We start from the raw sequence: 14,363 nt of genomic DNA on the forward strand, positions 1-14,363 counted from the left end.
TAGTGGGGGGACCTGCAAAACCTATATGTATAAATCAGATCAAATGGATTACAAATTTTAATGCATTTTTTTTCCTACTCTGGGTGTGTGGTGTACAGGGCACGTTTGTCATCGACAATGACAACCTCAAAAACCAGACAGTCTCCATTATTGGCAATGTCTAAAAAGAAGGTGTGGGAAAGAGAAAAAACAGGGGCAAACATTAGTAGAAATAAAGTTTGAGATAAATAAAGATGGTCCCGTCGTCACAAAGTCCACCTTCTTCTTGATTTCTTTGATCTCCAAATAATCGCAGAAGGGTCGGGGCAGATTCTGTATGGAATTTTCTGCGGAAGAATTTCAGGAGCTCTGCATAATGTATATGTAATCAAAATTCAAATGTAACTGTGAAGTAAAGTTGTTTCCAATATAAAATTTTTTTTTAGTCGAGGTCCCGTTTGGTAATCATTCACATATTTTATCATGATTTGCATCTTTTTAAGTACATTTAGTTGAATTCTTAACTAAATTCTAAAAACAAAAACAACTTTTCAAACGTTAATTTTTTTAGTTCTTGGAATTTGATTTTATTTTTTAAACAATTGGTGAAAAATAAATAATAATGGAATAAATTTAGAGGTAAAGTAATGTTTATAGACTTAATTTTTAGAAACAAGGAAAAAAAAACAAACCATTATCAAAACGGACCCAGAGTGATTAGATTAATTAGCTTACTGTAATTTGGCAATCTCAATCTGGGAAAAGTCCATGTTGGTTGAACTGTCCATAGCTGCAGCTATAACTTCCACATTTTTTGTTTTATGTGATTCTTCTGCTGAGGTTGATGCTTGTTTGATTGCCAGAACTTTGCAATTGAAAATCCTTGCTAAATCATCTTCCCCCATAGCCATTCTATCAACATAAGCCAAATGCTTATTATTATTATTATTATTATTATTATTATTTTCTTTTCTACCGATTCAGGAAAAAAGAGAGAGAGAAAAAGAAAAAAAAAACCCATTTCTAATTAGATATGCTAAAATAAAAAGGATTATTATGATCTCTACTTCTAATAATTTTGGATAAATTATAAATTACTCAATTTCACAACTTTCAGAGTATATATTTCCATTTAGCTATTTAAGTATTTAATAGATCTATAAATTTTAATTTTGCGTCTAATAGATATATAAAATTTAAAAAATAATATCTAATATGTCTCTCAACTTTTAATTTTATATTCAATATGTTTCAATCTGTCTAAAAATTTAAGAAAATAAGTGATCTAATAAATATAAAATTGAATTTTATGTCTAATTGGACTCCAACCTTCAATTTGGAGTTTATTACAATGTGACTAAAATTGAAAATTCAAAAATCATTGGACATATGAATCTCATGTAATTTGACTACTATTTGATATAGAGTAGTGTTCACATCTCCAAAAACGAAAGAAAAAACCACAAATATTGACATGCTAGAAGATGTGTTATTAGGTAAAATTTCACCAAATAATTACCAACTCATATCATTTTTATAGCCAAGACAATACCTAGCATTAGTTTCATGAACCATATTCTTCACATATACCCATAAATCATGATTTAAAATCCTAAGTTTAGGAAAGGAAAGTTCCCTCCCACCATATTAAGGGGACGTTTGGGACAAAGAGTTGGTTATTATAGTCCTATATTATTTTGGGTTATAATAGTTTATGTTTGGATATAATAGTATGTTTGAGATATAAATTATTTTAATTTAAGAAAGAAACAGTAAACATTGTAATAAAAAATAAAAAATAAAACGATGAAAGTAAAATAATAAAAACGGTATCAAATAGTAAATACTATAACAAATAAGAGTTTTAAATAATGTTGACGGTAGCTAATATGATACTACAAAATAATATTTATTGTAAGAATGATTATTATAATTTTATGATAGTTCTTATTCAAAGACTCTAAATTTAGAGATCATATCAAAATATGACATATTAATTGGATGAAAAGAAAAAAGTGACTGATTAAATGGGTCTATCCAATAATCACAAAAACGTTGCCATTTATGGTTTTGGCTCAAAATAAATTTGTCAGGTAAGAGGCATTTTTGTGATGAAAGATCAAACCACAAGAAGCCACAAAAGTTGTGACAATCAACTCTTCAATATATAAATGAAAAATCCCCTAACCTTTTTCTCTTTCCCTATTACTTACTTATTTCACTATAAATTTTGCTTTATTAATCATTTCAAATATTCCTAAATTTCACGTCATTTTTTATACGAACCCGAAAATTTTCTAGTTTTGTATTTTTTTTTGCTTACACTAAAAATTTATATTTAAAAATATTAATAGACCACACATTTATATTAGTAAATTCTACACTATTTTTAATAGCACATTGAAGTAACAAAAAATAAATGAAGGTAGTATGAAAAAATTCACATAATTTCCATAAAGGAAGAAAAAACAACCCACTCCTCTATCATTGAAGAAAGTACAAAATCATAAAGGGAGCATTTGATGAACAAGCTTGGAATAAAAAACCTAAAAATCAAATGACTGGAATTTATTGGAGAGAATTTTGAAGGTCGGAGATCACAAATGACCGTGTTTGGAGTCGATGAGTTTGTAAAGCTTGTGTTTGAGGGCAAGTTACAAGGACTGGATCTGGGCAATGATCATGGTAATTACATAATAAAACAGAGATTAAAAAAAAGTCTAAATCGATTCAGGTACTCTCTAATCCCAACAAAGTTGACCATTTCTTGAGCAATTTCCCAGAAAGTTTCACTTCTACATCCTCTGTTCTTGACTTTTAAACATCAAGAAAGAAGATCTCTCTGGCACTGATTCATTCGGTACAAGAAGTTGGAAAACAGACAGGACGGGACCCCTTTCATTAATGGCAGATCAAGATCATAATTAATGAAGATTCCCAGAGTCCCAATGAAAAATTAATCCATCAACACAGTGAAGTTAATGCTAATTAGACAGTGTAGTAATAATTGATTAATTCTAAAAACTTACTTGTACAGAAAGCTATAGTTATGGAGGCCAACTACAAGCACGGAAACTCCAATTTCTTTAACAATGGCCGCGATCTTTCTACCTTCTTGATCGCCTTCCGTCACAATAATCTCTACCTTTGTCTGTAACATAACCCTATAAAATGATTATCGTTACTCAAATCATTGGTATAACAGAAGGAATCAAGAAACAATAAAATCTGTAATCGAAACTCTTACATTGGGGAAAGTGATGCAGAGGTCTTTGAAAGTTAGGGCTAATTGATAGCCCTTCAATCGGCGATGACGAACTTTGGAACTACTTTTGGATCTTGTAGAAGGAAATACATGAAGAAGAGTAATCAAATCGCCATAGCGCATTAGGTTATTGAGCGTCCATTTCAACGCCGTTCTCGCTACTTCAACATCCTCAACAATCACCGCGATTTTCCTCAAATCCATCACTCTTTTCGCTTTTCTTTGAGATGAAAATTGAGAAAAGAAACTCGCGATTCGTCGATTATGAAGCCCTATCTATCTCTGTAAATCAATTCTCGCCATGGAAGAATTGACAGAAAGAGAGAGACGATTATACAATGCAATTAATTGAAAGATCGCAAGGGAAACAGTTGGGGAAATTCTGTACTATTTTGACTGGGATTTTGCTGTCTCTAAAATATGAATTTCTCTTCTCTCTGCTGTGTTCGTGGGCCTCAGGTTGCTCTGTAATGTAATGATAATCCTCTGTTCTCCTTCGCTCGAAAGATTAATGGCGGAATTTTGTGATCAAATCTCTGGCGTCTGCCATTGAAGAAACTGGAAAAGCTTGTTTTAAGCGTTAATGGATAATTTGGAATTGATACGTTCTCTCTTAAAGCCACAGAAGCTGACTTTATATTTGAGAAGAGATTGAGATGGTGACAAGCATTAATCTTCTTAAGTAAATTATTGCAACCTTTTATTTTCTTTTGGAGCTTTTTCTTATCCTACTTCTTTTGCTTTGATGTATCCATTTTTCAAGACTACATTTTGCGCACACTTTTGCTAAAAAAAAAAAAAAAAAAAAAAAAAACTTTGGTTGTTGTCTAATAAAATAATGTCACATGGTATTTTTATTTTCTGAAAAATAAATTTTTTCTAATTCTATTTGTATGTGGTTAATAAGATTGTACGTAATCATTGCTCTTTCATAAATATGAGTATTTGCTATCACCTAATACATTTCCAAGCATTTATATTTGTTAATCAATTTTTGTACTATGAGATTATCATATTTTCTATATTCTTATAAATTTATCTTCATAAATACTCGTAATCTATATTAATAATTATAAAACTTACTTTATTTTTAAAAATAGATTGATGTGACATATAATAAATGGTGGGATGTAGTATAATTTTTTTTCCTATTATACACATAAAAATTTGATTTTAAAAAAATTAAGAAAAATGTACCACATGATTAAATAATTGAATGAGATGTAAAAAAAAGTTATAGTTGTAGCTTATGAATGATACACAACGTACTTTTATTTTCAATCTGACGCATAAAATTATACCGTATCGTGCTTTTAACAAAAAAAAAATGTATCGATAGAACAATAAAAATGTATCAAAATGAGCATAACTCAACTGACGTAGTGTTCATATTATTAATTTTAAAATCAAAGGTCGATTTCCCATCCTATCTATTATAAGGGGAAAAAAAAGGATGAATAAATTTTATGAACGAGCTAAATATGGAATTCCCTTCTCAAATTGACTTTGAAATGTTTGGTACTAAAATACTCTAGCATAATATAATCCAATTTGAAAATTACTTAAAAAAATTACTTTTTATTTATGCCTCTATTATTATTTTCTTTTAATGAAAGACGTTCATGTCTTTATTATTTAATATTAATGAAATTTTAGGGGATGATCTCATCACTCAAATTTGATAGCTGCCACGTGTACGGCCAATATCATTCCGAAAAAATAATTTATCATCTTGCATAAATAATACATACTTCCTGCCACATCCTTATTATATTAATTTTTTAATTTTTTTTTTAAAATGGAGTGTATGGGTCGTGCGCTCACCTAGTTTGTTTGTTTGTTTTTTTAGTTCACAGTTTGTTTGCTTTTGTTTGTTCCATGTTTTCTTTTTATATTATTGCCATGAAGTTTAAAACAAAATAAATTTATTAAAAAATTATTTTAAGTTTTTTTTATAAAAAATATCATAATTAATGTATAGGGTGGAAGAATCGAACCTCTGAACTCAAAGTCGATAATTCAATACTATATCAATTGAAGTTCATTAAAATATTATTTTAAGTTGATTTGTTTCATAGTTAGCTCTGATTCTTGTATGGAATTTGATACTTTGCTTTAAAAATAATATAATATTTTATTTCTCCATTTATATGGTATGTCCTTACACAACTTCTATCGTATTAGAATAAAGGGGAAAAGGCGTATTTGGTGAAAAGATAGAAAATGCCTTTTCTACCAAATGAATTAACAAAGTTTAAATACATATGTTACATCATCATCTAATTTTTAAAACATGTACTATTTAAACTTTAGATCAAAAAGTTTGACACTACATGTAATATTTTATTAGTGAAAATGACACTCCAAATATCTCTACAATGATATGATATTGTTCATTTGAACATAACCCCTCGTGAATTTGATTTTGGTCTCAAATCAAAAGACCTCATACCAAATTCTTAATAATCTTCCTCTCGAAAAGGACCACTGAGTCTCCCTTCAACTGGTCAATCTTCATCCATTTAATTTTTGTCTAGGCTAATTCCTCTTCATTGAAGCACACCACCATGAAAGAGCACAACCACGGATCAAACCATGAATACTTTTGAGGCTTCACTATACTATATCATTATTCTTCACCCGAGGATTCTAGTCAGAGGCATGATTGTGATAACACCGGTTAGACACAACGACTATCCAAAGATCTCCTTGGCATGATATCAACTCTCATGACTTTGTTTTTGGTTTTACCCCAGAATGCTTCATACCAATAGACATAGTTATCCTCTTATCTGATCAATATGGGACTCTGGTCGCATTCCCAACATATTTTATACAAAAATAAAAGTGCAAGTTTTTATTGGACATATTCGGTTTTATAGTATTAGATTCGTTAATTAAAAAGATATAGAGTATGTTTATACTACTTCAATGAAAAATAGAAAGTTTAAGATATCTTAAACAATTTTAAAGTTCAAAAGCTTAATAGATATATTCAAAATTAAAATTTCAAAAGGCTTATTAAACACTTCTTATGAATCCATTGGTTGCAAAACTCAAAGTTGAAACATTAACCTTATAATTTAGCCTTCATTAACATAGTTATGTCTAAGTTAAATTTGAATATACATAATTTAGGTCCCATCTGGTAACCAATTTGTTTTTTTTTTTTTAAATTAAATTTATGGACACTACTTCTACATCCAAATTTCTTCATTTGTTATCTACTTTTCACTAGTGATTTAAAAAATCTAACCAAATTTTGAGAACTAAAAGAACTAGCTATTAAAAAGTTGTTTTTGTTTTTGGATTTTGATTAAAAATTCAACCATTATATTTAAGAAAGATACAAATCATTGTAGATAAATGTGGATGAAATAAGCTTAATTTTAAAAAACAAAAACAAAAAACCAAATGGTCACCAAACGGAGTCATTTGCACTACCTTTAGTTTATGGTTGGATGATTGACCTCACCCTCCTTAACTAATGAACTAATGAAAAGTTATATTTTGATTAATGTCTAATCACAATTTAGCCAATAATATTGATCAAATTCAAGCATGTGATCAACAAATAAGATATCTAATATATCAAAGGGAACTTAGCTTGGTAGTGATTTACATGTTGTAACGACCCGACTTTATACTATACTCTTATGACACAAAAACTTTTCTTTGACGATATGGTTCTTGAAGAGGAAAAAAACTTTTATTTCAACTAAAAAAAAGCTCTAATAAAATCACAAAATACTGTTCGGGGTACCCCCATCTCTTATTTAGATTAAATCAATCAAATAAATAATTTAACAAATGAACAAATGAAAACCAAGAATTTTGAAGAAACTAGACTCCTAAACCAAACCATGTCAAATTAAATAGATGAACTAATGCGGAAACGACGTCATGTCCCAATAACCGAGTCACGGATTCTTCCCATCATCCGCAGTCTAGTCCTTACCCTTACCTAAAAAACATGGAAAGAAAAGAATGAGTATAAAATATACTCAACGACCCACTATTGGGCCCATTAGGTGAACGGTTAACCTTCCTATCGGGATCCAAGTGCACATTACATATTGTAGGGATAGACATAGGCATAAGCATAAAGGGCGAACCTAAAGGCACGCTTTCAAAGTTAGTGATCTTGGAGGTATACAGTCATAAGCATAAGTGGTGATCCGAAGGGAGCACCGTAACATAGACCTAAGGTGTGAACCCAAAGACTTACAACATGCACTACAAGAAAAATGAGTTCTCCCGACGCCTAAATCGAGCGTCGAGAGTTTGGTCGTCAGGAGAAATAGTCTCTCTCGACGACATAAAAAGGCGTCGGGAGTTCCCCGGGAACTCCCAACAAATTAAAAGGGGCGTCGGGTGGAACTCCCGACGGCTCTCTTGACGCCCGTCTTTTCTAACCCTAACCCTAAAGTGCGTCGAAAACGCCTGATTTCACTGTCGAAGCTACTGAACAATGTCGAAAAACACCTCGAAACTCCGATATGAACATCGACACATCATGGGTATAACTTAAATCAGTGACGTCTTCACAACGATCCACGCATGGACCTGCAGGGCTAACGAACTGCAATGGTGAATGGCGGCCGCAGAAGTCGCGCGACTAAAGGAACGTGTTGCTGGCAGACTCGTGCGACGCGGTTGGCTGGAAGAGCAATTGGAGACGGCGTCAGAGAGAGGCGTGGCTTGCACAGTTAGAGCCATCGACTAAAGCTGTCGAACACAGAACCAATCAAATGTTTGGCGTCGAGCGTGGCTCTCCAACGATGCAAGAGCAGCGACGACGACTGACGACTGGGAGGAGAAGCCCAATCGACACTCACGCGAGGAGAAGAGAAAAAATAGGGGGGTCTATTGGCGGTCACGAAGGGAAGAAGAGAGAAGAAGGAAAAAAAATCTTTTATTTTTTCTTTGCACATAAAACGAGGTCACTTTAACCCTAATTTATAAACAAATACTCTCCTAAACAAACCCTAACTCCTTTTTTTTCTTAAACAAATGTATGTATGTATATATGTATGTATGTATATATGTATGTATGTATATATGTATGTATATATATATATGAATGTATATATATATGTATGTATATATATATGTATGTATATGTATATATGTATGTATATGTATGTATATTCTCTAAAGCTCCCGAATAACCCCCATAATAGAACAAATTAAAACTGCCTTAAGTCCAAATCTCCAAATATATATTTTTTTAAATCCTAAAAATCCAATTCCATTTTTTTCTTTAATATCCAACAATAACATTCCAAATTAACAAATTAAAATTACCTTGAAACTCTTTGACGTCACATTCTTTCCCCCTTAAGAAACTTTCGTCCTCGAAAGTTCTAATCCTGGAAGAGCTCTGGGCACTAAGTCTTCATCTCATTCTCCTATTCCCAAGTTGCTTCCTCAAACTGATGATCCTGCCATAAAACTTTCACCAATGCCACTTCATGGTTATGCAAAGCCTTCACTTCTCTAGCTAGGATTTGGATAGATTTCTCCTCGTAACTTAGGTTCTTCTTCAGCTGCAAAAGCTCAAAGTCCACCACGTGGGACGGATCTGTCACATACTTCCTCAGCATGGAGACATGAAAAACGTTATGTTCCACAGTGAGAGATGGTGACAAGGCCAACTGATAAGCCACATGATCAATTCGCTCTAAGATCTCGAATGGCCCAATAAAATGCAGACTTAGCTTTCCCTTCCTTCCAAACTTCATAACACCTTTCATAGGTGCTGCCTTCAGGAAAATTTTATCCCCCTCCTCGAACTTAAGATCACTACGCCTAACATCGGCATAACTCTAATGTCTGCTCTGCGTTATTAGCATTGGGACCCTAATCTTCTGCATGGCTTCATTTGTCATTTGTACCAGCTCAGTTCCCATCAACTTTCGCTCACAAACCTCACCCCAACAAACGAGAGACCTACAACCCTTGCCATACAGGGCCTCAAATGACAACATGCCAATAGTAATGTCATACCCCTCCCAGATTACCCTCTTAATTGAGGAGAGAATGTGATGGCAACAATTATCAACCCTTTTATGGCACTTACAACCCGTCTAGACTTCCTTAACCTGCTTAAACGACCTTGGATACAAGATAACACTACTTACAACTTTTATCGTCACTTTATATAATAACCTGAGCAACCAGGGTTTAGCACACACTGCACACATAACATAATTACAGATACCAAAACCTAGTGGGTCCCAAAAACTCCTTGCAAGTCCCTAAACATGAACATAACATCATTACAGATATAGCCAAGATAAACACCTAGTTTTCCTTTAATTTCTAACTTGTACTTTGAGTGATAGAGCAGTAGCGTAGTTATCTTCTGAGGAATTGACCGCTACATAGGAAAAAGAAAACATTGGAAAGAATGAGCTACTAGCCCAGTGAGTGACCATTTGAAAAGAAAACATATATACTGAAAACTACCAAGCAAACACATACTTTAAAACTTATTAACATTTAAACTACTAAAACTTATGTAGCCAGTGTATAAAACATTTAAATTTTGTAACTTCATAAAACATCATTACTTAAACCTTAGTTGAGAGAGAACCATTTTTGCTCAATCCCTCAATGTCAATCCTTAGTTGGTGTGGAGTGATCTCAACACAACCAACATCAACTCTACCTATGTGCACGTGGTAATAACTAAGTATCGTCATATCTTAGGTACTAGGAGGGCCCGGATACCTTCTCAAGGTCCTTCAATATCGGGTTCCTTGTTAAAGCAACAATCTCAGATACCTTCTCAAAGTCCTTCAGTATCAGGTTCATCATTATAGCATCATAAAACTTATGCTTAGAATAAAACATACTTTGTAAACTAGAACCATAGGCTTAGATGCCATAAGACATAAGGCATCAATCAACACATGCTTCATAAACATACTAAAGGAAAACATTTAAATCATGCTTCCATTAATTCTTCTTTAAACTAAGCATGCATTAAAGAAAACTAGTTTTCTTGGAAAATTCTTTTGCAATGCTAACATTCAAAGCATGTATCAATAGCTATAATAAAAACATGCGTTCATTAAAGCATTTGTAAAACACTTAATCTTTGTCACTCACAGTCTTGGGCATCTTTCCTAGGGTTGATAGGCCTTCCCTATTGGCGTTAACTCTGTAGAAATTATAAATGTTTGTGGTCAATACTAATGGATTCCTAATGAACTTTACTTATAATAACAAGCTTAACATTTAGTCGTGAGTGTCAATTTTTCCCTCAATGCATGACCACTAACGCATGGCATACTTAGGATATACCTTACGTCAAATGGCAAGGTGATATGGTAGCAAGCGCTCACTCTTTGTGCTAGATCTCGCTCACAAGCCCATGCATTGCGCACCTTGCTCAAGCGTGAATGCCCGCTTATCAACGTAGCTGCGCGTGTCTCTTCACACACCACAACGCCTTGCGCGTATGCTTGGTATAGCGCCTCGCGGGCGTGTGCATCCACAACACCTTCTCTTGGCTGATCGAGCTGCCTGCTTACTCAACTGAAGCAGCTACTTGCTTAATCAACCAAAATTTCCACATTCAACTTTGAACTCATATAACTCTATTTCCAGAATTTATTTCGAAAAAATCCCTTTCCAAACTTGTTTATAAATGTCTTAATTTGCTTACCTTAAAATTTGGGCTTCAGATTCTTCTTGGTCTGCCCGAAAATCTTCAATCTTCACCTCTAGCTCAAGTTATCCGAGAGCTTGGACTATATGGGTAAATCTTCAGATTTCAACTCGAATTCTTGGGAGATTCCTTCCAGCAGCCCAAGAGCTTCATTAACACTCATCAACCTTCAAATGAGCTTTGGAATTTCTTCTTTGACCCAAGTAAAATGACTAAACCGAGAGCCTCATCAGCTTTCTTTTTTTTATAGTAGAAAATGCATTGCCTCAACTCAAGATTAAGGTGCCAGCTAGCCTACTAAGTGAGTTTAATTTCCTTAACCTCGACAGCAGGCCCAGTGCACGGTTCACTCAACCACATGCCCATGTTTGACCAACGCATGCTTCAGTGCCTCTTCATGCCAATGCCTAGGCTAGTGTCACGTGGCGTCACTTGCTTGCAAGCATCACGCTCGGCTATCGCACACACAAGCTGCACCAGCGCCTAAGGCATCCTTGCCCAATGTTGCGTGCATCCGTATCTTTGTAACTTCAACACCTCGCTTGGCCAACACACAAACCATGCTCACACACCCATGCACTACGCACCTCATCTATGCATCAATGCTTCCTTACCAATGCATGTTTCTTTGCCTTCATCCTCACCTCAACATAAGTCTTGCACCCAACCAACCTCGTTAGAAGCATATGGCTACTGCATGCCTCCTTAGTCATCAAGTCTATTAAGGCTACCACACTTAATCAGATTTCCCTCTTCTAACCAAACACATTTGCACTTAATACCCAAAGACCTTTAGGATTCAACTCTTTGAGTCTTTTCCTTCTTCTACCCTTACTTTTCAAACTTTTCCCTACAAGCATATTGCTATCATAAGTTAATCATACTTAACATTATTGATTATACATACTGAAGTAAGGAAAACAAGGCTCGAGGTTTACAAATATCTTGAAAACTGTTATTATTACAAACTCTACCAAATGCAGGTGAGTATCCCAACTCCCTGAAAACTCCAATGCACAGACTCGCAACATGTATTCCAAGATCGCTCCGTTTTCCCGAAATTTTGAGGGTGAAAGTTTGTACAAAAATTCAACTGAGTCCCTAACGCTACCTAGAGGCTATTCCAAAAGTTTGAGGTAAAACGAGGGTCTCTATCAGACACAATCGACACTAGCACCCCATGCCACCTCACCACCTCTTTCATATATAGTTGTGCCCACTTACTCACCGGATACGTGGGCTTCCCTGAAATGAAATGTGTCACCTTAGTGAGCCTGTCTACTAACACCCAAATTATTGTATAAACATTTGCTATTCTTGGTAAACCCACAATGAAATCCATGGAAACACTCTCCCACTTCCATTATGGTACGTTCAAAGGCTCAAACAAACCCACTAGCTTCTGTCTCGGGGTCTTCACCTACTAACAGACTAAACATTTACTGACATAATCAACTATTTCCCTTTTCATATTGAACCACCAATAGTACTATTTCAAGTCTTGATACATCTTGGTAATACTAGGATGTATTGAGAATGGGGAGCTATGAGCTTCTGCCAACAATTCGCTATTAAGACCACTGTTTTCAGGTACGCATAAACGTCCTTGATAAAGAAAACCATGATCCAAGGACATAGAAAATTCGTTGTCCCATCCTAACTCCACCTAACGGAGCTTCTACACAAGGTATGAATCTCCCCGTTGTACGTCTATAATTCTCCGGCTCAACGTCGGTTGCACTGTCAACAGTGCTAGCTGTGAGGTGACTTCCCCCACCACTATTATGATCTCAACACACTCAAAATCCTTACATAGTTGAACCTATGTGGTGACTAAGGCTGGGAGTGAGCCGCCTTCCTACTGAGAGCGTTGGCCACCACATTTGCTTTGCCAAGGTGGTACAGAATTCTAGGACTATTTGATCAAACATGGAATTTAATCCAAACTCTTAGCACCTGGTACACCTCAGCAAAACGATGCATCAAAAAGGAGAAATAGAACCTTATTAGATATGGCTCGTTTTATGATGAGCTATGCTCAATTGCCTTACTCGTTTTGGGGGCATGCAGTAGAGATTGCAATTCACATCTTGAATAATGTTCCCTCGAAGAGTGTTTCTGAAACACCTTTCGAGATATGGAGAGGGCATAAATCAAGTTTACGTTACTTCAGAATTTGGGATTGTCTTGTACATATATTAGTGAAAAATCTTAAGAAGTTGGAACCTTATTCAAGATTGTGCCAATTAGTTGGTTACCCTTAGGTGACGAGAGGTGGTCTGTTCTATGACCCTCAAGAAAATAAAGTGTTTATATCGAAAAATGCTACATTTTTAGAGAAGACCACATGAGATATCATTAACCACGTAGGAAAGTAGTATTGAGTGAGGCTATTGAAGAATCAACAAGGGTTATTGATGAAGTTGGTCCTTCATCAAGAGTTAATGAAAGAGCCAACACTTTAGGTTAGTCTCGTCCTTCTCAATCATTGAGAGTGCCTAGACACAGTGGGTGTTGAGTTTTATGTCTTAAAACTCGTGGTTTGTAAACAATAAACTTATTTTGTAAATTAATAAAGTAATTATCGAATATATGAATTGCTTATTTATTTTTAGAAATAAATCCAATAAATTAAAAGATCCATGGCTATTATATGAGTACTTAAACTTTATGTGGAGACATAAGAGTGGATCGGGTTTGAGTAAATAGCCAAAATAATCTATAGTACATAAATAAGGTTGGGTACCTTATTCTGGTAACACTATCAGATGTGGCCTACTTAGTAGTTGTTACAATCATATTAAAGTGCTACAAATGAAGTGATCCTAATTCGTTCATGTGGTGACATGAGAAGTGGGGGCATCTTGTGCAATGAGTTTGCATAAGATCGAACCTAAAAATAAGTCACTCTTACTTTATAACATTGTTTACTATTTAAGACTGACTATTTCAAAGCGATGACCTAGGTAACTTAAACTTAATCCTAAGCTAACTATGAACTTCTGTTTATTCGAGATTATCCTTAACTTGCATGGGTGAGGGTTGGCTCAATAGCGTCGGCTCAATAAGCCTCCCATTTCAGGGGTAAGACCGGGTAGATAGCTGGAACAAAGGGTGCAAAATGGAATTCACTCCTACCTATTTTTAGGAATAGTAGAGAGGTTGTTCCTTTAAGTACTGACCCCGGGTCTTGAACAAGGGCCCTACCATCTCATTGGCACGAGAGGGACTTGGTTTTATGATTGGATCTCATACCAATTGTTCATTAGAGGATTAATGGAACTTAAGGAATAAAAGGTAATCTTGGAGTAAAACAGTTATTGACCCAGTCGTTATTACGAACAACCTGTGAATGGATAACTTAATAATCATGGTTATATCGAGTGAACACAATATATCTACAGTGAGAGGAGTGCAATTACTGGGCTTTAGTGGAGTGAC

At 34.6% G+C, this 14,363-nt stretch overlaps 1 protein-coding gene across 1 annotated transcript; it reads right to left on the reverse strand.

Annotated features, from left to right (window-relative positions):
- LOC120082691 (Adenine nucleotide alpha hydrolases-like superfamily protein) lies at nucleotides 1-3,918 on the reverse strand. The gene is made up of 4 exons (XM_039037966.2): nucleotides 3,227-3,918; nucleotides 3,009-3,130; nucleotides 715-891; nucleotides 1-348 (listed from the first exon to the last, which is right to left on the reverse strand). Exons 1-4 carry the CDS (start codon nucleotides 3,446-3,448, stop codon nucleotides 246-248), a joined length of 624 nt encoding a protein of 207 aa, XP_038893894.1. The 5' UTR covers nucleotides 3,449-3,918; the 3' UTR covers nucleotides 1-245.
- Between the last annotated feature and the right edge of the window lie 10,445 nt (nucleotides 3,919-14,363).

This window comes from Benincasa hispida, chromosome 8 (assembly GCF_027475165.1).
Source record: "Benincasa hispida cultivar pf3 chromosome 8, pf3_genome.v1.1, whole genome shotgun sequence".
In the NCBI taxonomy this organism is placed as follows: Eukaryota; Viridiplantae; Streptophyta; class Magnoliopsida; order Cucurbitales; family Cucurbitaceae; genus Benincasa; species Benincasa hispida.